The sequence below is a fragment of the Eucyclogobius newberryi genome, unplaced genomic scaffold, assembly GCF_026437365.1.
Source record: "Eucyclogobius newberryi isolate DKJ021-1_F unplaced genomic scaffold, fEucNew1.0.hap1 SCAF_22, whole genome shotgun sequence".
In the NCBI taxonomy this organism is placed as follows: Eukaryota; Metazoa; Chordata; class Actinopteri; order Gobiiformes; family Gobiidae; genus Eucyclogobius; species Eucyclogobius newberryi.
In genome coordinates, this window is record NW_027315857.1 from 21,974,002 (window position 1) to 22,001,501 (window position 27,500).

Consider the following 27,500-nt stretch of genomic DNA (forward strand, 5'->3'; position numbering starts at 1 on the left):
AACAACCTATGCCGAATATTTCGCTCGTGCATGACCCGGCATCCAGTACAAGACCCCACGGCAACACCCGAGAGACCACCGACAACCTGCGCCCACCCGAGAGACCACTGACAACCTGCGCCAAACATTTCACTCGTGCATGACCCAGCATCCAGTACAAGACCCCACGGCAACACCCGAGAGACCACCGACAACCTGCGCCGAACATTTCACTCGTGCATGACCCAGAATCCAGTACAAGACCCCACGGCAACACCCGAGACACCACCGACAACCTGCGCCGAACATTTCACCCGTGCATGACCCAGCATCCAATACAAGACCCCACGGCAACACCCGAGAGACCACCGACAACCTGCGCCGAACATTTCACCCGTGCATGACCCAGCATCCAGTACAAGACCCCACGGCAACACCCGAGAGACCACCGACAACCTGCGCCGAACATTTCACTCGTGCATGACCCAGCATCCAGTACAAGACCCCACGGCAACACCCGAGAGACCACCGACAACCTCCATGGAAATGTTGCCCGGAATGTTCCACTATATGGCATCGAAACTACACCTTGCGTTTATTCAATTAACTCCAAAAGAGGAAATACGAGTAAAAAAAAACGTGCCGCCTCTCCACAGATCCAACCTGTACCTTTGGCCGCCTCTGTGGAGACACCGCGGAACATTCAAAGCGACAGCAGCAACGTCAGCGCGGAAGGTGGACGGACCCCCAGTGCTGTCATCGTTAACGTTAAATAGTAAAACGCCTCCACAACAAACCTGATCACAACGCGCTTCTTAAAATGATCTAAACTTCTAAATCAGGAGTTTATTGGTCTGAACAGGAAACTAAACTTTTATGCCCACACACAACAGTCAGAGGAACTAACCTGGCTTCGGTTGTTTGTCTCTACGATCGTTTAAATGTCTCGCTGTTTGTCATATTTCCTTTGGCTTTATTCGTGTAAATAATAAGAATAATAATACATATTTAAATGAAACGTCACCTTGGTCGGTTCCACAGCAGCACCACAGCGACGTCAGCACAACTGTAGCCACAAAAAACAACATCATCTCAAAACCACAAACGATTTCGTGCAATTTGAAAAAATGTGGAAAATTTTTAAATGTTGTTTTTAATAACTCACACAGAAGCATCGCAGGAGCACGTTTGTCCTCCATAACCGGCTCAGACTGAAACCTTTCTCGTGCTGTTTGCAGAAGTACTTTCCCTTCCGCGCTGTGGTTTCCTGTTGACTGACGAGTGGGTGGTCAAACTCTCTCATGGGAAACTAAAATGGTCGTCGCTAAAATACAAGAGACTGGCAACTTTTCGTCTGACGAGCGGGAGATTCCACGCCGGAAACACCCGAGCAAGTACTGCATTTTGGTATTCGAGTACTGTACGACCAAAAAAAAAAAAAAAAGTATTTCACTCGATTTTGCCTGATGCCATGTTAAAAGATCTAGGGTGACCAGACGCCCCCTTTGACCCAGGACAGTCCCTGTTTTGAGCTCCGTGTCCCATGTCTCAGCAGATATATCCAAAACTACTCATTTATCCCAGTCCAGTTTTTTACTAGCATTGTCCCATTTTTCCCAGTTTTTTTACCACTTTGAGACCTCTGAACAGTAAAGCGGGAAATATATTGTTGTTTCTTTGGCGAAAATAGCGCCAGTTTTTAATTTACAAAATCTGGTGACTTTACAATGAAGGATAAACTGTGCTCATGTGACGACTGCTCTGTGAAAGCGTGAGAGCCGTCCAAACCACAAGTTTCGTTCTCTTTTTTCTTTTTGTCGGTCTAAAGGTGATTTTTTTTTTTTAACAGAGATAAACTGGGTCAAGGCCAAACTACCGACAAAAACAGACGACCACAGGAAATTCTAAAGAACGCCTTCCCTCTAAAGACAAATGTTACTGATAGAGTATTTACAAGTGTGTACAAAAGTGTTGCATATGTGACCGGCCCCTTTAAGTTTGTCATGTTTAAATAGAAAAACAAACACAGGGCAGTGACGTGAGATTTGTCGTCAAAAAGATGAGAAATGTGATCCAGAGTCCGGTTTGTGCCCTCAAATTACATCTATCAAACGTATGAGCAATCTAGCCATATCTTTCCCATGAATTTAGCCAAAATGTTCCCACAAATTGAAAAAAATGGAGTGTGATGCGTTGGGCTGAAGGAGGTCTGTAGACAGGACACAGATGGCACAGGAAAACGTGATGAAAACGGTGTAATAAATGTGTGAGAAGAGAAGTGAATGTGTCTCGTTGTTGATAGAAATCATCAGACATAAGATTTGTTAGATATTTCGTGGCAAAATAACATGTAATCCAAAGAGAAATCTGCCCCATGTGAGAGAATGACATCATCTGGACCTGAAAACAAACAAACCAGGGTTATTCAACATAAGGCCCGGGGGCCAAATGAGGTCCTCCAGGCGATTTAATTCGGCCCGCGACCCATCTTCCAAATATCGTAATTTTCGGGCTATAGAGGCTCCTGTCAGACGCTTGCACTTCCTGCTGGAGCGCCCCCCGGTGGCCGTTAGCCAGTAATAATCTATACATTAGATGCATCGTTGAATGGGCCGCAGGGTTCAAAGCGTGGGGGAAAAGAAGCAGCTTAAAGTCCGAAAATTACGGTATATATGTGTATTTTAAAAAATCTTGTTTCCTGCTTTAATTCTGAGTTGACACTAGTTTGACCTAGTTTGACTAGACCTTGTTTTGGTCTATGTTTAGTCCTTGAATAACTCTGCTTTAAACCTGTTTTGGTTCAGGTTCAGTCCTGGTTCAGTCAGTCCTGGTTCGGACCTGGTTCGGTCCTGGTTCAGACCTGGTTCTGTCCTGGTTCGGTCCTGGTTCGGACCTGGTTCGGACCTGGTTCGGACCTGGTTCGGTCCTGGTTCGGTCCTGGTTCGGACCTGGTTCGGTCCTGGTTTGGTCCTGGTTCAGTCAGTCCTGGTTCGGACCTGGTTCGGTCCTGGTTCGGTCCTGGTTCGGACCTGGTTCGGTCCTGGTTCGGTCCTGGTTCGGACCTGGTTCAGTCAGTCCTGGTTCGGACCTGGTTCGGTCCTGGTTTGGACCTGGTTCGGTCCTGGTTCGGACCTGGTTCGGACCTGGTTCAGTCAGTCCTGGTTCGGTCCTGGTTCGGTCCTGGTTCGGTCCTGGTTCGGACCTAGTTCGGACCTGGTTCGGTCCTGGTTCGGTCCTGGTTCGGTCCTGGTTCGGACCTGGTTCGGACCTGGTTCGGTCCTGGTTCGGACCTGGTTCGGACCTGGTTCGGTCCTGGTTCAGTCAGTCCTGGTTCGGACCTGGTTCGGTCCTGGTTTGGACCTGGTTCGGTCCTGGTTCGGTACTGGTTCGGACCTGGTTCGGTCCTGGTTCGGACCTGGTTCAGTCAGTCCTGGTTCGGACCTGGTTCGGTCCTGGTTCAGTCAGTCCTGGTTCGGACCTGGTTCGGTCCTGGTTTGGACCTGGTTCGGTCCTGGTTCGGTACTGGTTCGGACCTGGTTCGGACCTGGTTCGGACCTGGTTCAGTCAGTCCTGGTTCGGTCCTGGTTCGGTCCTGGTTCGGACCTGGTTCGGACCTGGTTCGGTCCTGGTTCGGACCTGGTTCGGACCTGGTTCGGACCTGGTTCGGTCCTGGTTCGGACCTGGTTCGGACCTGGTTCGGTCCTGGTTCAGTCAGTCCTGGTTCGGACCTGGTTCGGTCCTGGTTCAGACCTGGTTCTGTCCTGGTTCGGTCCTGGTTCGGACCTGGTTCGGACCTGGTTCGGACCTGGTTCGGTCCTGGTTCGGTCCTGGTTCGGACCTGGTTCGGTCCTGGTTCGGTCCTGGTTCGGACCTGGTTCAGTCAGTCCTGGTTCGGACCTGGTTCGGTCCTGGTTTGGACCTGGTTCGGTCCTGGTTCGGACCTGGTTCGGACCTGGTTCAGTCAGTCCTGGTTCGGTCCTGGTTCGGTCCTGGTTCGGACCTGGTTCGGACCTGGTTCGGTCCTGGTTCGGTCCTGGTTCGGTCCTGGTTCGGACCTGGTTCGGACCTGGTTCGGTCCTGGTTCGGACCTGGTTCGGACCTGGTTCGGTCCTGGTTCAGTCAGTCCTGGTTCGGACCTGGTTCGGTCCTGGTTTGGACCTGGTTCGGTCCTGGTTCGGTACTGGTTCGGACCTGGTTCGGTCCTGGTTCGGTCCTGGTTCGGACCTGGTTCAGTCAGTCCTGGTTCGGACCTGGTTCGGTCCTGGTTTGGACCTGGTTCGGACCTGGTTCGGTCCTGGTTCAGTCAGTCCTGGTTCGGACCTGGTTCGGTCCTGGTTTGGACCTGGTTCGGTCCTGGTTCGGACCTGGTTCGGACCTGGTTCAGTCAGTCCTGGTTCGGTCCTGGTTCGGTCCTGGTTCGGACCTGGTTCGGACCTGGTTCGGTCCTGGTTTGGACCTGGTTCGGACCTGGTTCGGTCCTGGTTCAGTCAGTCCTGGTTCGGACCTGGTTCGGTCCTGGTTCGGACCTGGTTCGGTCCTGGTTCGGTACTGGTTCGGACCTGGTTCGGTCCTGGTTCGGTCCTGGTTCGGACCTGGTTCAGTCAGTCCTGGTTCGGACCTGGTTCGGTCCTGGTTTGGACCTGGTTCGGACCTGGTTCGGTCCTGGTTCAGTCAGTCCTGGTTCGGACCTGGTTCGGTCCTGGTTTGGACCTGGTTCGGTCCTGGTTCGGATCTGGTTCGGACCTGGTTCAGTCAGTCCTGGTTCGGTCCTGGTTCGGTCCTGGTTCGGACCTGGTTCGGTCCTGGTTCGGTCCTGGTTCGGTCCTGGTTCGGTCCTGGTTCGGTCCTGGTTCGGACCTGGTTCGGACCTGGTTCGGACCTGGTTGGTTATGGTCTAGTCCTAGTTTAGTTCAGTTAAAGTACTGGATGGGCAAAGCTGTTGGTAAATCCTTTTTCATGTAATTTCTCACAAAAATCACATCAAGTTGTTATTTTATTAAGTAAATGTAACATGACCCAAAATGTCGTTACAGCCTCTTGTGTTGTGCTCGGAACAAACTGTCCCATGGAAAGAGTTGAATCACATGATCAGTTTCACCATGACTCATAGCTCAGGACGCTGCAGCAACAACAACCTGAAAATATTATATAGTCATCATAAAACATCAGATATATATATATATATATATATATATATATATATATATATATATATATATATATATATATATATACTGCATATGTACTACTCTATACTACAATGTTCTAGCCCATCAACACCTTCACCATCCCAAAGAAACCAAAATAAAACACAAATACACATGATAACCGTTTCATGTGAGCGTGTCTGGACGTCCTCCTCTCCTCAAAGTGTAAACAGTCTCTGGTCACGTGACAATGTAAATGTAAAAAACATGTAAAAATGTAATATTGCAAATATCTTATCCTTTATTATTTCACTTTTTACTTAAAGTGCATGGAAAATATGTGCGGATACAAAATTAGAGCTTCAAAAGTACATTTTCATGACAAAAAAAAAGCCAACAAACACCATAGTAGAAAAAGCTTCAGTTGTAGTCATCTGGACTCAGTTTGAAAAAAATAGACGTTTCGACTCTCATCCAAGAGTCATTGTCAATAACAGAATTTAGGTCGAGAACTCAGATATTTATACTATTCTGTGGTAAGACCCGCCCATTGGGAGGAGCCTTCCTGAAGTAGAAAGAGTTGTTTGTTTCAACAGAAACTCCCCTTTGTATCTACCGAGCTAGCCTATTCAGAATCTTAATGGGCTATTAGAAACCTCTTTGTCTTTGTGAGACCCTGGCTCAACCACCCTGAGTACCTGATTAGCATCTGAATGTCCTTTACCTTTCCAGGGGTTCAGAATCCCATTATAAATAACAGGAAGATGAAACCTAAGCCCTCCATTTCTGTTTAAAGAAGGTCTTTCTTTTTTAACAAAAATAGCTTCCTTGACTCCTCTTTCAAACCATCTTTTCTCCTGCTTAAAACCTTCACCTCACCGTCTTCAAACGAGTGATTAGAGGCTTCAAGATGGAGATGCACGGCGCTCTGAGGTCCTGAACTAGTATTTCTTCTGTGCTGATAAAGCCTCTTGTGTAGAGGCTGTTTCGTCTCACCTATGTACCGTTCTTTACAGCTTTCTTCACTGCATTGGATCGAATAAACTACATTGCTCTGTTTTTGAGTCGGCAACTTGTCCTTAGGGTGAACCAGTTTTTGTCTTAAAGTGTTTCCTGGTTTAAAATAAACAGGGACTTCGTGTTGTCTAAAAATTCTCTGCAATTTTTCCGACAGGCCAGACACATAAGGGATAGAAACACACTTCCTTCTCTGTTCAGTTTCCCTTTTGTCCTGCTTCTTGGTTCTCTTCACTCTGTTGAGAGCCCAAGCGGGGTAACCACAGGCTGAGAGGGCATTTCGGACATGTTTTTCCTCTTTCTTCTTGCCCTCTGAGCTGGTGGGCACACCTTTATCAGCACAGAAGAAATACTAGTTCAGGACCTCAGAGCGCCGTGCATCTCCATCTTGAAGCCTCTAATCACTCGTTTGAAGACGGTGAGGTGAAGGTTTTAAGCAGGGAGAAAAGATGGTTTGAAAGAGGAGTCAAGGAAGCTATTTTTGTTAAAAAAGAAAGACCTTCTTTAAACAGAAATGGAGGGCTTAGGTTTCATCTTCCTGTTATTTATAATGGGATTCTGAACCCCTGGAAAGGTAAAGGACATTCAGATGCTAATCAGGTACTCAGGGTGGTCGAGCCAGGGTCTCACAAAGACAAAGAGGTTTCTAATAGCCCATTAAGATTCTGAATAGGCTAGCTCGGTAGATACAAAGGGGAGTTTCTGTTGAAACAAACAACTCTTTCTACTTCAGGAAGGCTCCTCCCAATGGGCGGGTCTTACCACAGAACAGTATTAATATCGGAGTTCTCGACCTAAATTCTGTTATTGACAATGACTCTTGGATGAGAGTCGAAACGTCTATTTTTTTCAAACTGAGTCCAGATGACTACAACTGAAGCTTTTTCTACTATGGAACACGCCTGGACGAATGAGGGATTACACCGACATATGAAACAAACACCATAAACTTATCATGAACGTAATATGTTTCCTTGTGACCTTTTCTTGTAACTTTGTTTTGCACACTTTACACGACCTTCTCTCGTCTTTGCCGTCGAAACCGGTTGGACAGGTGACAGCCAACTGCATAATGAACGCATCGCCATGGAAACACTGACACTGGTAAGTTCTGGGGAAAACCACCACCGTCACGTCATGTGTGATGATACAAAACATGCATCTATATTAACTTTTGGCAGATATTGCAGATGCTCGGCCCTGTTTTGGTTATAATTCAATCTAACAAATGAAATAAAATGAATAAAGTCATAATATGTGCCGTCGTGACACATATTCATGTGCAACTACTGTCGGGATCACATGCAATGGTATTTATTTATTTATTTGTCTATGGGAGTTTTTATTTATTTATAGGAGATCTTCTACTGAAAGTGTTTTTCAGACTTCCTATAAGTGATCTGTTCTTCTGTATCTACCTCTGTATCTTCCTGCGTTGCACCAATGAAATTTCCCCATGTGGGACAATAAAGGAATATCTTATCTTATCTTAATAACACTGGCATTCTTTCATTCGTGGCGAGGGCGAGAAAGCAACAGTCTGAGTCCCGTCCTGGTCATGGCGCTGTCGAACTTCACCGGCGGAGCCCTGAGTAAGATTATTATTATCTTTATTATGTCGATGAATGAACAGAGTTTGTCGTGGAGGTTAAGATGCTTTTGTCTGACTTTCCTGGAGGTAGGTCTGTCAGTTGCTTTGCACGAAATTAAATTGCTTTGCTCGGAATGTGCCACAAAACTTAACGTCTTATTATTCCGTGGAGACGAGCGGGGGACAGATCCTCCACCAGGAATGTTACATTTCTTGAGTGCCGAGTGTCTGTGTCACCTACAGTTTACACGGCTGGGGAGTAAGAAGATCATATCTAAGGGTTTTGTTTCCAAGGGATTTAATCTGGCCCACAACTTATATATGTATTTATTTATTTTTACTGGTTTAATTTAGCTCTAGTTTAGACCTGGTTTGGTCCTTTTTGATTTCTGGTTCAGGACTGGATGGACAATTTTGGCATTTTGTAGGTTATTTCTCACAAAAATCATCAAATTTCTCTGTAGTTCTTTTATTGCATTTAATCAGTTGATTGTGACGGTGTTGGGGGTATTTTCGTGCGCCCCAAAGTGCTGTTACAGTGGTGCTCTTTGAATGATCTGGCCCTCTGTGAAATTAAGTTGCACAGCCCGGATTTAGACTGAATTTTTTTATGCCAAATAATTGTTATTATTTGTTTAAACTTCTATTTGGAAAACTTCCAAATACTGTTATTTGGAAGTGTTCCTTCAGTCTCCACGGGGTGATAAAGTCCTCTCACACAATGGCAGCACTTTATAAATAATATTAGTGTGAACTCAGCAGCAGACCACAGGGGCCGTTGCTAACGCTGCACAGGGCGTGGCTCAGCTGGAAAGCACCGGCGTAGGACAAACTTTAACCCAAATATAAAAATGACCAACAGCCCTTTACAACAGGTAATCTTCATCTCCCCTGCACTAAAGACTGTGATTCAACTTGCGCTTGGGAAATTCCCTCGACTCTTGTACGTTTTATTGCCAAACATAGTTCACAAAATAATGTCTGTGTCAGAAGAGAAACCAAACCAAACGCCAATGGAACTAAAGCGTTTCTGGATCACTGTGGAGTCACTCATAATGGCTGCAGGAAATGTAGACCATAAGTTTATCCACGTGGCTACTTGTAATTCTGTGTTTCACTTTTGTAAACTTAAGCCAACTACTCGTCCTACACCGGCTCCACGCCCATCTCCCACTACATCCCACCCACACCGCCCCCGCGGTACGACCTTGAGCCCAGCTATGCTCACCTGAGGAGGGAGGAGGAGCGGCGCCGAAGGGAGAGGGACAACTCCAAACTGGTCCTGGCCCTGGCGAGAGGAGAAACCATTGCATTTGACCCAGAGACAGGCTGAAGCACAGGAGGAAGAAGGGCCATTCTGTGAAACGACGGGAGCTGGAGGAGGGAGCGGAGGGCGGCAGCCAGCAGCCAAGTGAGCCCCAGAGAGTGTATTTACAGATGTATGTGTGTGTGTGTATATATATATATATATATATATATATATATATATATATATATATATATATATATATATATATATTGTACTTTGTGATGCAGTGGAGCAGGTGTTGGCCCAGTGCGGAGACGCCGCGACGCTGCCGTGCCACGCCCCCCCACCCGACTCCGTGGATGGGCTGGAGTGGACACGCACCGACTTGGACCAGTACGTTTACCTGTACAGGGACGGCCACCCGGACCTGACGGAGCAGCACGGGACCTACAGGGGGCGCTGTGGGCTCGCGGGCGGCACTGCGGCGCTGGTGCTGGAGAACGTGACCCACGCAGGTGTCGGCACTTACGAGTGTCGCTTCGTAAAGCATGACTCGGGCGTGGTCAAGAGGTCCATCATCGATCGTGACCCGGTCAGCGTGGTCCGGCTCAGGGTCATGGGGTCAGGTGAGGCGTCTGCGGTGTGGCCGGGATTCAAACACGATGCAGAACACGATGAAATAACTATCAATCGCAACCAACCGATTATTGAAATGAAAATGGATTGAATAACCGTTCTAACTGGCCTAAAAATGTGCTGAGAATGTTTTTTTATTACATAAAAACAACACAGGAAACATGCACATTTAGTGTTTTTTATTGAACATAAAAACAAACAAATACATTACATTCAGACGTCCTCGGGCGATGCTACTTTAGCTTCATCCAGGTTAATTTAAATAAAAATCTCATCGTCCTTTCACAATCTAAACAGCTACAAAATGGAAAGAATGATCACCAAACGTTACCGGGTTACAGTTTACGCTACAGTAAATATGTGAGTGTAAAGCGTGTTTTTTCTTCTTCTGCAGGAGCGTGCAGAGGAGAGGAAGAAGACTTAGAAGAAGAAGAAGAAGAAGAAGAAGAAGAAGAAGAAGAACCCGTCCCTGTCGCGGTTGAGAGACACCACTACGCAACGTTCGGGGTCCTGGGGTTCTTCGGTTTGTTGGTTGGTGTGATCGTGATCCTCGTAGTTTTGTAAATAAACTTAAAGGTGTGTCTCATTTACAGAGCGCGTAGTTCAAAACCGAAGGAGGAAGTCACATATGTTTAGTGGAATCTGCTTTTTATGCAATATTTCTGATTTCTTGTGATACATCCACATGAAACTAAATTAACTCTAATTAAATTGCGTTTTCTCCATAAAGCCTCGATCTCGCTGACCCGTTTGTGCATAAACCTGAGCCTCACATTTTGATGATGATTTTGATGCTGCTGAAAATATTTGTTTTGTTTGTCGAGAGTTAAATGATCGTTTTAAACACAATTTTCTAATCACAAGAACGTTTTAAATAGCGAAGGCACTTTAAGGAAAAGGTTGTGTGCAATTTTGTCATGATTTATTTTTATTTTCTCTGATCATGAAGTTTATTGTTGTTGCACTTTATCGCTTCAAATAAAATATTTTTGATTTTAATATTGTGCGTTGCAGTGATTATTGTGTAAAGTTACATTTAAGGGGCGCCATCTTCTGGCGACGTGTGAGTATAACATGCAATTATGGCAAAAACCAATATATAAGTATTACAAATATTACTAGATATTCAAGATTCTCTGTGAACACCATGAAAATAAATAATGAAAAATAATGGGGAAAATTTTTAAAAATATAAAATAAATTCCAGTGGAAGAAAAATCTATTAAATCTATTAAATCTTTATTCTGACACTTAAATGCATGTAAAAAAAAAAATGTGATACTGTACTTTTACTGGCTCCTGTATATGTACTTTTAATTAAGTAATGAAATTAGTAGGTTTTAGATATAAAAGTCAGAATATAAACGTTCTAAGCATTATATCAACCAGAGTGTGCCACGTTTACATGACTTTTCCAGTGGTTCACCTTTAGCATATGAGTTTTGCAGAATAAACTCTAAAGTGGGCGGAGTGAAACCTAAACCGCCAACATTCTGTCACGTGTACGTTTGTTGCCCCGGGCGACGCGAGACTCTTATTACTCACATTTTTTCGAGTTCACAGCATGAAGAAGGACATTTTTTAACCCTATTTTCATTCCCAGCAGAGAAAAGAAAGTTTCTTTGGCTCAAAAACATTTAATCACAATTCAAACTGGCCGTTGCGCACAGTGAGATCTTGATCATATCTAAAAAACTGTCAAATTTAATAATATATTTAATAACATTTTAAGGGCTTTTTAATTGTTTACTTGGATTTTAATACATGTGGCTCCATAAATGATGAGTTTTGTGATCGATTTCCGTAGCTATTGTTCATTTCGCATGTTTTTAGGGTGATTTGCATATGAGCCGACCGAACGCATTCTTGAAACGCTTCGAGGGGGAAAGGTAGCCACGCCCTAACTCGAAGCACGCTCAGTGTGCGGCGTCTCTGCGCGACTGGACGGTTGCGCGCGGAGACGGTTCAGAAAATGGCTGCGTTTTCTGCTGAGATGAGCTGATTTTCTAGGACTTAAATCCAAGACGTCGAGAGAGGAAAATGTACCTGCTTCTCGCGCTCGCAACGCTGGGGTTTGGGACAGGCGAGTGCAACGTTCAGGTTCAATATCTGTAAATCTGTAATGCGCCTTTTTGCTTTGGCATCTGTGGTTTTAGAGCTAAAATGTGTCCGACAAGAGCTTCATCTACTGACGGCAGGGGACATAGCAAAGGGGAGATGAACAAACGTAGCTTTACCCGACATTCTGCTTCAGGCACGCAGTTGTAATGAAGGAGATGTGAGAAGAAATGCTCAGAATGCAATTTATGAGCAAAAAAATCAACGAAAAAGGAAATTCATAACTGAGTCTTTTCTGAGGCTCGGGGGGAAACAATTCACAACAAGATTCATCAAAAACGCATGAATACAGCTAAATACGAGTATGTTTTAGATGAGGGGACAGTGTTGAAAGCTTGCGTTAAACGTGTCCTTTAAACTACTGTTAAAATGCTCTAAGTGTCCCTTTCATGGTCCTTTTTACCGTTTTGCTTTGCACGGAATGTTCCACAATGTGGCATTAAACTTATCTCCTTATGGGGACAAGCAGGCGACACCACTGCTGCAAGTTACAGGTCAGATCTGTAGAGAGGCGATAAACGCTCACTATAAGAATGCTTGTTTTTTGTGTGCGTTTTTCCATTTTTCTTTCTTTTTAAATTTTTTCTTTCTTTTCTTCATTTTTTTCTTTCTTTTTTATTTCCCCCCCCTTTTTTCGTTCTTTTTTCATTTTTTCCCTTCTTTTCTTCATATTTTTCTTTCTTTAATTCATTTTTTCTTTCTTTTTTCAATTTTTTTTCATTTCCCCCCCAAAGATGAGACATAACACAAACACATCATAACTAGACCAGGAGGAGAAAATACAACACAAACATATAAACAGCAAAGAAACAAAATCACAACATATTTAAATGAAAAATAGTGGTAATGGTCTTTCAAATGTGTCCATTTCCGAATTAAGTCTGAAAGCCATTCTTTTGTCTCTTTTATTCATTTATTTTTCTTCTCAATGACTGCGCGCGTGACTGAATAAACGCAGCTCAGATACGTTTAATGCCAAGCTGAGGAACATTCCAGGCAAAGTAACAATAACTGCATTTAAAAAAGTAGGTCAGACTTACAGTGCGTGAATCTGAAGAACAATCGGGAGTCGAGATCTAATTAGACTTGTGTCGTTCCTCCAAACTCTTCAGGCTTTAGAAACTGGACCAGCTCCTTTTTAGTTCCGTTAATGCTTAGTCCAGGTCCGGTCCTAGTCCAGGTCCGGTCCTAGTCCAGGTGCGGTCCTAGTCCAGGTGCGGCCCGGTCCTAGTCCAAGTGCGGCCCGGTCCTAGTCCAGGTGCGGTCCGGTCCTAGTCCAGGTGCGGCCCGGTCCTAGTCCAAGTGCGGCCCGGTCCTAGTCCAGGTGCGGTCCGGTCCTAGCCCAGGTGCGGTCCTAGTCCAGGTGCGGTCCTAGTCCAGGTACGGTCCGGTCCTAGTCCAGGTGCGGTCCTAGTCCAGGTCCGGTCCTAGTCCAGGTGCGGTCCTAGTCCAGGTGCAGTCCTAGTCCAGGTGCGGTCCGGTCCTAGTCCAGGTGCGGTCCGGTCGTAGTCCAGGTGCGGTCCGGTCCTAGTCCAGGTGCAGTCTGGTCCGGTCTTAGGGTCCGGTCCTAGTCCAGGTGCGGTCCGGTCCTAGTCTAGCCCTCGTTTTAGTCTCCTCCTCTGTGACTGTTTAGACCTGATGAAGACCGCGTTTAATCCTGATTTTGAAGTCCCGTTTCGTGTCTTCCAGACGGCCTTGAAGCCTCCGCTCCGCTGCACGTCGACATCTCAAAATGCCCCATCGTTTACTTCGGCACAAACTTCACCCAGCTTTTCGTGAGTATCATGTGCAGACTAAATGTGAATGTTTCTCTTGCTGTGTTTGCAACTAAATATAAAACAAGTCAAATTGAATGTACCGGATTTTCCGGACTTATACTTATATTTATACTTATATACTTATACTTATACTCTGGAGCGACTTATATGTGATATTATTTCTTATTTTCACACTTGCAACCGCATTTCATACTCCAGTGCAACTTATATAGTTTATTTGTCTTCTCTATTATGCATTTTTTGGCTGGTGCGACTTATACTCCGGTGCGACTTATAGTCCGGAAAATATGGTATATGTACAGTATATGATGACGACAATGCAATGGTGATTAAAAAGGATGAATATTGTCAAAGAATTGCTGATTTTATAGATTAGAAGATGCGTAGAAAGTGAATGCTAAACGGCAACATTTTCATTCATTCATTCACTTTATGCCGCTTGTTCCCGTCATGGGTCGCGGGTGACTTCCTGGTTGAAAACGCGAACTGTCAAAAATAATTAACTGACATAAATTCATCTGACACGTGCAGCTGCTCCGCTCCATTGTCAAGCATACCTCACATTCTGAAATGAAAGTTGTGACTTTTACGGTTTCTTTGCGGTAATCTTGTCAATTTATATTTTATTTTTCTTAATTTGTATATTTATGCTTTTTAGTGAGACAAACAGACAATAATATTCACATAACAATGCACACAAAAAAGACAACAACAACAAAAAAGAAAAGACAAAAAAATGGGGCTAGGTATAAAAAGGGTGGGGAAGGATAGATAGCGCGTTGACGTCTATGGACGGTCAAACGTGGGAAAGAATCAATCTAAAAGTGATGAGAAACAAATTAATCATCGATATCGGCAAAATTGTTAAATTGAATGGATAGAAATGATGGTTTTGTGATTTCTGTCATGACTTTGTGATTTTGACACACAAACTACAAATAAACTTGCCTTGGGGTACAGTTTTTAATTAATTTGATTTATTATGCTGGCAATTTTTTAAAAGTGTTATAAATGTTATAGTTGTAGTTTTCTGTCTGTGTGTTCTATGATACTATTGCAGAGTGGTGTAGTTATGCTGATGATTGCTTATAAAGATTTAAATGTGAGATATGACAGGGGGAAAATGTACAAAACAATAATATAGTCTAATTACTAAGTCTAATAAGTAAATTAATCAAAACCACTAAACCCAAGATGATTGTAAAACGTACCTTTTTTGTGCTTTTCTCTTCCACAGGCGAGTTTGAGAGAGAACAGATCCTTGAGTTTGTGCTTCGACAGCTTCAGTAACTCCACAGGTTTCAGGGAGTGTGTTCAGGCGCCTCTTTCTACCTTTGAAAATATGACATTAGAAATCCTGTCGGGCAAACTGAACTTTTCCTCTTTTGGGATCAAAAGGGAATTCCCCCACATAAACGGCTCGCCAAGATGTGCCCTCAAAGTCAGCATGACCCAAACAAGCGTAAGTAAACTCAGCAGTACTTAGATTATTAATAAATCTATTACATTATATTTTTACAGTTGAGTATTTTATGTTGAGTTAACTTAAACACTGTAAGTATTATAATATATTTGTTTTAGATCCACATAAAACAATCTAATGAAAAATATATATTTAGTGTTAAACAAAACAAGCAAATAAATACATGAATATTAAAGGCAGGTTGTATTATTTATTTTATTTATTTTATTTATTTTATTTATTTTATTTATTTTATTTATTTTATTTATTTTATTTATTTTATTTATTTTATTTATTTTATTTATTTTATTTATTTTATTTATTTTATTTATTAACATTATTAACATTATTACCCTATTATTATTATTATTAGGCCCGAGCGCCACAAGCTGGCGAGAGGCCTATTAATCTCGTAAGGCCGCGCAAAGCGCTCGCCCACTTCCAAACACTCACTAACGCACTCCTTCACTCACGCACGCCCCGTGCATACTAATTAGTAGTAGGAAAATGGAACATTACCGTTGTAAACGGGCAAAGCCCGTGCAAAAGTGCGCACTAAACGAGCACTTTACATTGGGATGAATATAAAGCACTCATTTGCCCTAAGTTGCTCATGAATACGTTCTCCATCTCTTGCATGTTCCGTGCATATAAGCATGTAATGCAAAAATTGAACATTATTACTGTATAGAGGGCCAAAAACACAAAGTGGGCGGAGCCCATTCAAAATTAACGAAAGTACCCGTCAGTGACCAGGGACCCACACCATGAGGTAGGAAAGCGCGAGCGCTTTCCGAAAATGTATAGTTTATGATATTTGAAAAATGGGAAACATTGTTTTCGCATCGGAATATTATTCTTTCTTCTTCTTCTTCTTCTTCTTCTTCTTCTTCTTCTTCTTCTTCTTCTTCTTCTTCTTCTTCTTCTTCTTCTTCTTCTTCTTCTTCTTCTTCTTCTTCTTCTTCTTCTTCTTCTTCTTCTTCTTCTTCTTCTCGGGACCAACCCCCCTATTTTTCACCCAGTGAACATTGACGAAAAGTCACAAAAATTTGCACACCTCTAAAAATCGTGCCTCTCTACATTCTGGCTATTTCCCTTTTCTAAAATAAAAATAATTGGCGCGTCAGCGCCCCCAAATGTACCAAAAATGCATTGAGAGATGGGAAATGACCCAAAAAAAATCTGATCGTAGAATCATGAAATTTGGCGCAGAGGTAGATGGTGACAAGAGAAGTAAAAAATATTATTACGGCAACGCCGTCCGCCCAACCAAATGTCGGCCATATTGGTTCAAGCATGACTCGGGAGTTTTTCCAAACGTCGTACTTTTACGAACTCCTCCCAGGGCGTTGGCCCTAAAAAGCTGAAATTTAGTGAAAATGCTACTGAGGAGTGGGACATCAAAAGTTATTCAAATTACATTGATACCTGTTACGGTCTCTGTGCGGCGAAGCCGCAAACTTTAGCTAGAATTTCAGAAATCTCCCAAATTTAACATTTCTGCCGTTTGTGCAGATAAAGTCAGAATTGCGTCAAATTAGAATCAGTTGTTAAACTCTTTGCCCTAAACCTACTTGAAGTGAAATAAATTAATTTGGCGCCACAGCGCCACCTACAGATTTTATATGGAGGTTAAATGTTTAGTTTTGCGAAATTATATGAAATTTGACACAAAACTCAATTTTGGCCCCATCAAAAAAGTCAATGACCCATGTCATAATTGTTATGGCTTTGCCGTAGCGATGACCAAAACCTCCCACGTTATTCCAATGGGGAAATCACCAGAACATGTTTACACTTTAGACTTTCACCAACTCCTCCCAGGGCGTTAGCCCTATTAACCTGAAATTTGGTGAGACTCATCTTCAGGGGTGGACCATCAAAGGTTATCCACATTTTTATTCAAAGAGTCACGGTCTCTGTGTGGCAAAGCCGCACATTTTGCCAAGAATTCAAAATAAAATTGCTTTTTGATGGTAAAACAAAGGGGAGAAGATGTGACAGCGTCACAGATTCAGCAGTAGGCGTAATAAAAGGACAATTGGGGCGCGTAAGCGCCCCCTCCTCTTGCGGCGTGGCGGCGGCGGCGTGGCGAGGGCCGATCATTGCCGCTTGCGGCTTTAATTATTATTATTACTATTACCACTATTATTATTATTATTATTATTATCATTACCATTATCATCATTACCACCACCATTATAGTTTTTACCATTATCATTATTATGATTATTGATATTAATAATAATATTGTAAACAGTCTAATCAGTACATTTCACACACAGGATTTGTACCTGATCAGTTTTGGGCCTCAGACTGTCTTGTACTTTCACTCCAAACGTGACACTCAAAATGGCGACTCGGTAAGTATTTCTAATGCGTTTTTTGCAGTGCATCTGTAATGACTTAACTTTACTAAAAGATTTATATTTCTGACGTTTTGGCCGTTTAATGCATCATATCTCATAAGAATAATGAAACGACTGCGTGAATTGCTTTTGTAGGTTCTGCAGGTTTGGGCGGATGGACAGGTGCTCCTCAGCAGGTCTGCTCCACCTTCAGGACGCTACACCATCAGAGCAGATCTGAGCGGCTGTCGAGATGGAGGCGGACGTAAGAAAAAAACACACTTTATGAATATTGGAATGAGAAGAACGACTCAGATGATAAATGTGTGTCTTGTTCTGCACATGTTAGGATTGATCAGCTGACAAGTCATATCTGTGAGTGAATAGTAAAACAATGGTTAATATTAAAGGGACGTATGACTTTATATGGTGTGTTTATACCTGTTGTATATATAAATTATAGTTTTACACCGATCGAGCAGGTATTTGTGGAGAAAACTTAAACAATCTGTAGAAAATGACATGAAGTGACATCACACAAGGGACACTCATTCCAGTCCAAGTTTACGCAGAATTTACACAAAAGAAACAATTTTTTTGATCATCTAAATAAAAATTTAACAAAATAAAGTCGCTCTCATTTATTTTTAGTTGTCAAATTAAAAATGTATGACATTAGATGAGTTTTTGTAATTCAGGTCCTAGTTTGATGTCATCAATTACAAACAGGAAGTGAAATTATAAACCTAAAAAATGTATCTGAACTAGATTTTAGTTCAATGAGTCGTCTGACCTGTAGGGGGCGCTTTAACATAAAAACTACAGTAGCTCAAAAGTATGTCAACTGGAGTTTCTAAATTACATTAATATTTATCAATTAAAAATGTACATTCCTTCTGCCATGAGACTGTGTTTTACTAGACTGAAATAGAACACTTGTAAAATATGTTATATATTTTATTTCTTATTATATTATACCTTTTATTGCCATCCTAAACTAGTGTTAGCTACATCTCAAACTGCAAAACGCAAATATGTACAGTTCCAGTATTTGTATTTGATGTCACATGTCTCTCCGCAGGGCCCTATGCTGTCAATCAGAACCAAGTTGACCCCGCCCACTGTACCGTGACAACATGCGGGCCAATGGGAGCCCTGGAAACATCTTCCACCTGTCGCCAGGGCGAAGTCTGCGCTGGCTACAATCGGTAAAAAGCAAACTAAATTCAAGTTGAAATGTATTTTTTGTTTGTACTTTTGAAACACAAATATTCAGGAAACAAATTCAACACAAAGTTATATTTTTTATTCATTTATTTATTGAGTTATATTCTCGTTAAACATTGTGTACTCATCGAAACGCATTCATCTGAAGTAAATTAACTCAAAAGTGAACTCTCACAGGATCAACTTTCAATTTTTTGTACAAAAAAGTGGAAAAATAAACAGTGTAAGTCATTGCAATAAACAATAAATACAGTAATGAATTAAATAAAACTAAAACAAAGTGCCGTGTTGTTTTCCCGCTGCAGCTGCGTGCGGGGCAGGTCCTGCTCGCTGGTGGGCCCTACGGTCCTGGACGTGGGCGGGGCCGTGGGGCTGGTGCGGGGCCTCTGCGTTCGCACCTTGCTCAACGGGGCGGAGCTGCAGGTGCTCGGCTCGTACTCGGACCGGCGACTCGGCGACGCCCCTTTCCTCTCGGCCGTCATCCTCCGGGACCGGGCCGGCCGGACCATCACGCTGGGGCAGGGCGGAGCCGTGGAGGTACAAACAGAGCTCAGAGCCACACAAAGCTCAACATAAGTGAATAAACGACTGATTCAATGAATAAATTATGTCACTTAAGTCAAGGAATCAAATTAGAAAGTAGTCACATCAACAACAACAACAACAAAAGAAGAGTTAAAAAAGATTTAAGTCATAAGTAGTTTTGAAGTACTCATTTAAACATATTATTTTGGAAGGAAGTATTTAACACAGATTTTGAACTATTGTTTTTTGTTGGTTTTTTTGAGTCAAATGTAGTGATTTTGATTTAAAAAAAATTGGCGTGATATTTTTATTATACAGTAGCGTCCGAAACTAATTCATCAGGTTTTTTTTTAATTACATTTCTGGTTGCTCAAAACTGGAAACCCTAAGGCAGAAAGTCACGTGAACATGAAGATAAAGTACACCTCAAACCATACAGAAATAACTTTTTACTTTTCAGTTTAGTTTGGAAATGTTGTGAAATAAAAGTAAAACGTATCAACTGTAAAATGTACTTAAAGGGCGTATATGACAGGCCTTTACGATTTTATAATTTTAACTTTATTTGGTGAATTTATATCTGTTGTACATATAAATAATAGTTTTACACCAATCGAGCAGGTATTTGTGGAGAAAACGTCAAAAAATCTGTAGAAAATGACAGGAAGTGACATCACACCCGGGACACTCATTCCAGTCAAAGTTTATGCAGAATTTACTCAAAATAATGTATTTTTTGACTCTCTAAACATTGATTCAACAAAATAAAGTTGCTCTCATGTATTTTTATTTGTCAAATACAAAAAATTGTGACATTAGATGAGTTTTACCCAGTGTTTGCTGGGTAATTTCCTACTGTGATGTCATCAATTACAATCAAACCTAAAAAATGTGCTATTCTGTGACAACATTTGTATAACTGTTGTCAAAATTCAAACTGTATTCATCTCAGTTTGCTGTGGGCGTGCACAGGTGGAGGGCCAGGTGCATCTGAACTGGACAGCTGCAAGGTTTCAGGGCGTGGCGCTGTGGAGGGACGCCGGCGGCATCACGGCCGTTCACGTGGGCGAAGACAACGCCACGACGCGCGTCTTCTACGACGGGACTTTGCTGCACATCGGCTTCTCGGAGGGCGACGGCTCACGCCTCCACTCGGGTTTGTGCGTCGACGCCACGAGCCCCGACGTCGGACCAGATGCCCTCCCGTAGGTCCTCATTATCGTAACGGAAATGGAGACGGATGAAATGTCTATTATTAATTTAACAATTTTACAGCAAAAAAAAAAGTTACATTTGGTTTGTTACTAACCTGAAGCTTTAATTTATTCAGTTTTTGCAATGTATGATGAAAAAACATGTAAAATAAGTCAATAAGTGCTTGAAATAAGTAGTATTTATCTTGTCTTGAGTGTATTTTGACTGCCTTAAAGTAAGATTTCCAATGAAACACGCATAGAATATCTTGTTTTACTTTGAAAAAAAAGAAAAAAAGAATAAGACAAGTATTTTCTCACTTAAAATTAGAAAATAATGCTACTACACTTGAAATAACAACAAAAATGACTTGTTTTATTGGCAAGTCTTACTTTAAGCAAGTCAAAATATGCTCAAATTAAGATGAATATTACTTTTTAACTACTTTTTTTGTTTTACATAAGATTTTAAAAAAAATCCAGTGCAGCAATTGTATATGTTTTTCTAGGGGTAAAAACCAGCATGTAATTTCAATATGTGTGTTTTGTTGTTATTGTCCAGTTTATTTTTGTTTATTTGTTTTGTTCTCCAGGTGTGACCCGCTGCCTCCGGATCCCTGCGGCGACGGGATCAACTGCACCTCGGTCCGCTCCAGGTGCAAATCTAATCCACTTTATTTATACATCACATTTTATCAACTCAAATGTGCTGCACACAAAACATGAAATACACCAGCTCTACCAGCGCTACAACCAGAATGATGGAGGAAATACTATCATCTAAAACAATAAATAGTGACTAAAAGCAACAAATTGAATAAAACATCAAAAAGTAAACCTATTTTTTATTAAATAAAAAAAGAACAAACACAGAGGACACGTCTCGCAGTGTTCAAAGACATAGAACAAAATTGTGCAAACTATTATTTAGTATTATTTATTCCGTACTGTCACTTGTTCATGTGAGTATCTAGAGTCATTTTAGTATCGTTTAATATCTGTTATTGATTTTTTGAATAATTTTTATTCAGACTCATTTCTCTGGACGTTTTTGTTGAAAAGTCTCTGGACGTTTCTCTGGACATTTCTCTGGACATTACTCTGGACATTACTCTGGACATTACTCTGGACATTTCTGGCCATTACTCTGGACATTTCCCTGGACATTTCTGGACATTACTCTGGACATTTCTCTGGACATTTCTCTGAACATTTCTCTGGACATTTCACTGGACATTTCTCTAGACATTTCTCTGGACATTTCTCTGGACATTCCTCTGGACATTTCTGTGGACATTTCTCTGGACATTCCTCTGGACATTTCTGTGGACATTTCTCTGGACATTCCTCTGGACATTTCTGTGGACATTTCTCTGGACATTACTCTGGACATTACTCTGGACATTTCTCTGGACATTTCTCTGGACATTACTCTGGACATTTATCTGGACATTACTCTGGACAGTTCTCTGGACATTACTCTGGACATTACTCTGGACATTTCTCTGGACATTTCTCTGGACATTACTCTGGACATTTATCTGGACATTACTCTGGACATTACTCTGGACATTTCTCTGGACATTACTCTGGACATTTATCTGGACATTACTCTGGACATTACTCTGGACATTTCTCTGGACATTACTCTGGACATTTCTCTGGACATTACTCTGGACATTTCTCTGATCACTCTTCTCGTCCAGCTGTGCGTCGTCCTTGGCGACGCTGTCCTGTGGCGAGGACGTGGCGCCCTTCATCGCGGCCTGCTCTGAGCTCCTGTGTCACTATCCTTCAGTAGACGACCTACAGTGCCACTTCCTCCACGCCTACGCCAGAGTCTGCCACCTGCAGGACTGGAGGGAAACCACAGGCTGCAGTAAGATTTAATCAGCCAACGTAGACTAAAAAATGCTATGACGCATGAAAAGTGCTCACCTGTAACTGTAACTGCTGCTCGTCTCCATGGAGATGGATACGTTTAATGTGATACTGCGGAAAATTTCAGTCAAAGCGATAACCGTCCAATGGAGATAAGCGGGAGGCTCCACCAGAAAAGTGAACGCAACTATATAATACTTTATCGTTCTGTATTATATTTATAAATAGAATAGAATTAAAGGAAACACTTTATCATATGTATATGTTTAGTCGCTAAATACGTGAACAAAGACGTAAATCCTAGACGTAATAGTTTATTAAGTATTATTAAGGTTTTCATATAATTACGTTTCGAAAGTTCTTAGCTGGTTAAATTTTTTATTTTTTTTTTTCCATGGAGCAAAGGGCACAGAGAAAAACAAAGACATCCAACAAAAGTGACGGCACAATGTGGTCAACAGAGAAGTCCCATATAGTATAATAATAATAATAATAATAATAATAATAATAATAATAATAATAATAATAATAATAATAATAATAATAATAATAATATATATTTAGCAAAATTGTCCATTATATTCAGTAGAGAAGCTCTCCAGATTAGCAATGCGGTCATATAATTTACATGATTCCCTCTCAAAAGTTAAAATAAATAACAGAACAAATACTGTGTGTTGTTTCTAGCTGCTCCGGTTTGCCTGAACCTCCCGTGCGGCTCCAGAGAGTTCTGTGCCGTCCGTCCGTCTGGAGAAGCCGCTTGTTTCTGCCGAGCCAGTTTTTCACAAAAGTACCGGACGTCCAGCTTCTCCTTCGGTAAATCTCATTCAAAGACTCAATTAGTTCCGGACTAGTTCCTATCGATTTGACGTTTTCAAGAAAAGTGACGTTTTCTTTGCTCATTGTCAGAGAACGTTTGTGTTGTTGTTGTTGTTGTTATTGTTTTGTAGGAGCCCCGCCCGTCTGTGACCTGGGCAGCAGCTCGATCACGCTCTTCACTTGTCTCCTGGAGGAACAGGGCTTCGACCACAGACGGCTTCACCTCAACGACCCGAAGTGCAGAGGAGTCATGGACGAGGAGAACAAAACCATCTCCTTCACTTTTGATCGTACCAACACCTGCCGAGGAACCATCCAGGTTCAGGAGCACCACATGTGCACAGGCCCTGCATCTTCTTCTTCTTCTCTTGTTCTCCTTGTTCTTCTCCTCTGGATCTTCTTCTCTTGTTCTTCTCCTGTTCTACTTATCTTGTTCTTCTTCTCGTGTTCTTGTTCTGCTCTGGTTCTTGCCTCCTCCTCCTCCTCCTCCTCCTCCTCCTCCTCCTCTTCCTGCAATATTGATCTAAATCGTAATAGAAACAGGTTCTTTGACTTCCTGTTCAGAACGTTTCACAAGAGGCATGATTTTTACAAGAAATATTGATGAGAAAAACCACACTTTCTTCTTTGTCTCATTGTCACGGTCCATTATCGTCTCGTCTTTGCAGAACCATGGAAACCAGATCGTCTACAACAACGTCATCAAGAACGATCAAAACTCCGACGTGACCCGTGAAAACACGTTACTGCTTCACTTCACCTGCACCTACGTCCTGCCCGAGGTCAGAACAGCCACGGTCAAGATGACCAACGGGTAAGAGACCGCTTCAGAGCAGCTCAAGATCATTTTGTCTTTTCTGTTACTTTACAAAGATTAAAAACACATTATATTTAACATTCCTGCCTTATGTGAGACAGGGTTAGATTTGTCAAGTTGGACCGGTCTTTTTGAATTCTTTCAAGGTATTTTTGTCAGGTGGTAAATTATTTTATACCGTATTTTCCGGACCAGACAAAAAAATGCATAATAGAGAAGAAAAAAACATATATAAGTCGAACTGGTGTATAAGTCGCATTTTGGGGGAAATGTATTTGATAAAATTCAAGACCAAGAACAGACATTTCATCTGTAAATGCAGTTTAAAATAATAACAGATGAGAGAACATGGTGAATAGGTGTACGTATGCTAACGCTAACACCTTCAGCTACATGACGTATGCTAACGCTAACACCTTCAGCTACATGACGTATGCTAACGCTAACACCTTCAGCTACATGAGGCACAGACAGAACTGTGGTAAGTGTCTGGTATGTTAACGTAACATATTATTCAGAGAACTATAGCATAAAGAACATGCTAACAAGTTTACCAAAGCATCAGTTTTACCCCAAATCACTAAATCCATTGAATTCTTCTTCCTCTGTGTCACTTCTAAACAACTCCACAAACTCCAGAGGAAGAGGAAGTGCAGATTCTTCTTCTGCGTCGCTTAGAGCCTAGAGCGCCCTCTTGTGGTGGTCAGTGTGAAAATAACAAATAATATCACATAAGTAACTCTGGAGTATAAGTCGCACTCCGGCCAAACTGTGAAAAAAGGTGCGACGGACAATACGGTATATAATTTTAGAAAAAAAATTGAGTTATTTTTTTGAGAGAGAAGAAACTGAAACAAATCAAAATGAAATGTTCTCATTCTTGCTTCATTTGAATTTGAGGACTTGTTTTGTCCTCCTGTTTAGGTCCTATTTATGTCTTCTTTTAGACCTTTTAGCATATGTAGTTATAATTCTGATATAGACTTGGTGGAATCAGAAAGTCAAATATTTTCTGTGACTTGGTGAGAACATTGTAAAAGCCTCTGATCTATAATATCAACAAGGAAACTCATTTCGACCGCTTGTATCCACGATCTTGTCCTTGTCGATCACTCCCCAAAGACCGTTTGACCAACTGTCCATCTTCAAACCGCCCCGGGGCGTGTCGCGGGTCGAGGTTTGAGGGAGCCGCAGGGACTCATCTGCAAAACCAACACATTTCACAAACGTCAGAACTACTGCATAAACATTTTTATATTTGGAGATATTGCAGCGCTGGTCTTTTGTCCCGCAGCTCGTCGTCGGTGGTGGACGCGTCGGACCAGTTCGACTACGAGATCCGCATGAGCCTCTTCGCGGACGCCGTGTTCGACCGGCCCGTGACGGCGGGCACGGAGCTGGCGCTGAGGCACAGGCTGTGGGTGCGGCTGGAGGCGCTGGGAGTGGGCTGGGCCTCCGTGGCGCTGAGGATACAACGCTGCTGGGCCACAAGCGAAGCCCCGCCCTCCTCCACCGACCAGCACAACCTCATCACCGACGGGTCAGATCACCACACAGACACGTTCCGCCACGGCCACGCTTTTCCCCTGTTTAGAGTGCAATGTGATCAATCAATCAAACAACAACAACAACAACAACAACAACAATGCACTCACACAGTGTACGCAAGGCTATAGGCACCCATGTCCATTAATCTTTAAGGATAGACTATTTTAGCATGGCTCCAGAATATTTACAAATTGATCAAAAAAAGAAATGTGTTTATTTATTTATTTTTAATTTAAATTTTTTTGTATTTAATTTTTAAATTAGTGTTTTTATTTTTGTTTATTTTATTTATTTTATTTATTTTATTTATTTTATTTATTTTATTTATTTTATTTATTTTATTTATTTTAGTAATTTTAGTAATTTTATTTATTTATTTATTTATTCGATTTTTTTTTTTTTTATGGATTTTTTATTTTACATTTCTTAAAGGACACACATTTGGCAAAATTGAGCGTTTAACCCTGTTCTAACATTGTTCCCTCTTCCAAAAACATACAATAGCTTTGAAATCGTCACTTTAAACTGTTGAGTGGTGGCGCCATCGACTGGCCGGAGGGGGAATTACACCGTTCGCATTGTTTGCAAACTGAAAGCTAAACAAGAGCATGTTTAAATGCTAATAACAGTAGAAATAATCCACAATATTGTCCCTTTAATCATGCCACTGCCTTGTTCTGTACGCTCCGGACAATGACGACTATTCTTGTCTTTTCTTTTGAATGCTCCTGTAATGTATTTGTTTGTGTCGCTGCAGATGTTCGGATCCAGCGGAGAAGACGGTGACGATCGTCTCAAACGGAGCGTCGCTCTTGTCGTCCTTTTCCTTTCACGTCTTTCGATTCTCGTCCAGAAAAAACAACGACGTGTTCCTGCACTGCCAAGTCCAACTGTGCCTGAAGGACAGCCAGTGTGTCCCGGTGAGACCAGGGGGCTAAACCAGCACTAAAGCAGGACTAAAGGAGGACTAAAGTGACTAAAGCAGGACTATAACAAGACTAAACCAGCACTAAAGGGACTAAAGCAGGACTAAAGCAGAACTAAAGGGACTAAAGCAGGACTAAACCAGGACTAAAGGGACTAAAGCAGGACTAAAGGGACTAAAGCAGGACTAAAGTGACTAAAGCAGGACTATAACAAGACTAAACAAGCACTAAAGGGACTAAAGCAGGACTAAAGCAGAACTAAAGGGACTAAACCAGGACTAAACCAGGACTAAAGGGACTAAACCAGGACTAAAGGGACTAAAGCAGGACTAAAGCAGAACTAAAGGGACTAAACCAGGACTAAAGGGACTAAACCAGGACTAAACCAGGACTAAAGGGACTAAAGCAGGACTAAAGTGACTAAAGCAGGACTATAGCAAGACTAAACCAGCACTAAAGGGACTAAAGCAGGACTAAAGCAGAACTAAAGGGACTAAAGCAGGACTAAAAGGACTAAAGCAGGACTAAAGGGACTAAACCAGGACTAAAGAGACTAAAAGAGGACTAAACCAAGACTAAAGAAGGACTAAAATATATGATATAAAACCGTGCAGACACAACATTTCTTAACATTCTAAACATTCTAGCTTCTTTATAAATGTAGAATCTTGTCTTTTACAGAGTTGCCTTGGAGATCAAGAACTAAGATGAATCCGCTGCATGGTTTGAACATTAACATGATTGTGTTACTGACTCACCCCAGACTCTAAAACATCGTTCATTTCTAGCGGGGCTCAAAAGCCACTGCCCACTGCTTTGTTTTGGAAGTACATTTTCCCGTTAATTTAGACTTTACAAGACAAAAAACGAAATAAAAGTTTGAATCTTGCTCAGGGTTAATCGACTTCTCGGTAACCAAACACCACAAGACTGTAATTTAGTTTAAATACGGTTTCTGGAAGGCTTCGCCTGCTGCCTCTGTACTCGCCGCGCTGTGATAGGCCGAGCTGAGCCAATCACAGCTCAGACCCCTCGTTTTGACTCTCTCCCGGTCGAAATGTTTGCCCAAATTTCAAGTGTTAAATGTGTTCTTTGGACTGGAAACACTGAAAACAACCGCATTATGAACATCGTTTTTAATATCCAAAGTCTATGGGAAAAATGAAGGGAAATTTTACTTTTGAAACTGCGGTGGGCGTCGATGTCGTGCCACTCGTTCTCTCGTGGGTTTCTCTGCTC

General features: G+C 42.1%; 1 protein-coding gene across 1 annotated transcript in view; it reads left to right on the top strand.

Annotated features, from left to right (window-relative positions):
• Positions 1 to 9,098: 9,098 nt before the first annotated feature.
• Positions 9,099 to 27,500, top strand: part of LOC140371535 (uncharacterized) — an 18,621-nt gene continuing 219 nt past the window's right edge. Inside the window, exons 1-17 of the mRNA XM_072458705.1 lie at positions 9,099 to 9,145; positions 9,271 to 9,609; positions 13,427 to 13,512; positions 14,753 to 14,977; positions 17,263 to 17,340; positions 17,482 to 17,590; positions 18,407 to 18,533; positions 18,858 to 19,089; positions 20,050 to 20,282; positions 20,864 to 20,926; positions 21,977 to 22,149; positions 22,839 to 22,967; positions 23,102 to 23,289; positions 23,639 to 23,784; positions 25,082 to 25,327; positions 26,093 to 26,255; positions 26,943 to 27,500. The exon at positions 26,943 to 27,500 is cut by the window's right edge and continues 219 nt beyond it. Coding sequence (XP_072314806.1) covers position 9,145; positions 9,271 to 9,609; positions 13,427 to 13,512; positions 14,753 to 14,977; positions 17,263 to 17,340; positions 17,482 to 17,590; positions 18,407 to 18,533; positions 18,858 to 19,089; positions 20,050 to 20,282; positions 20,864 to 20,926; positions 21,977 to 22,149; positions 22,839 to 22,967; positions 23,102 to 23,289; positions 23,639 to 23,784; positions 25,082 to 25,327; positions 26,093 to 26,255; positions 26,943 to 26,972 — 2,568 coding nt within the window. The 5' untranslated portion in view covers positions 9,099 to 9,144 and the 3' untranslated portion in view covers positions 26,973 to 27,500. The remainder of the gene's footprint in view (positions 9,146 to 9,270; positions 9,610 to 13,426; positions 13,513 to 14,752; positions 14,978 to 17,262; positions 17,341 to 17,481; positions 17,591 to 18,406; positions 18,534 to 18,857; positions 19,090 to 20,049; positions 20,283 to 20,863; positions 20,927 to 21,976; positions 22,150 to 22,838; positions 22,968 to 23,101; positions 23,290 to 23,638; positions 23,785 to 25,081; positions 25,328 to 26,092; positions 26,256 to 26,942) is intronic.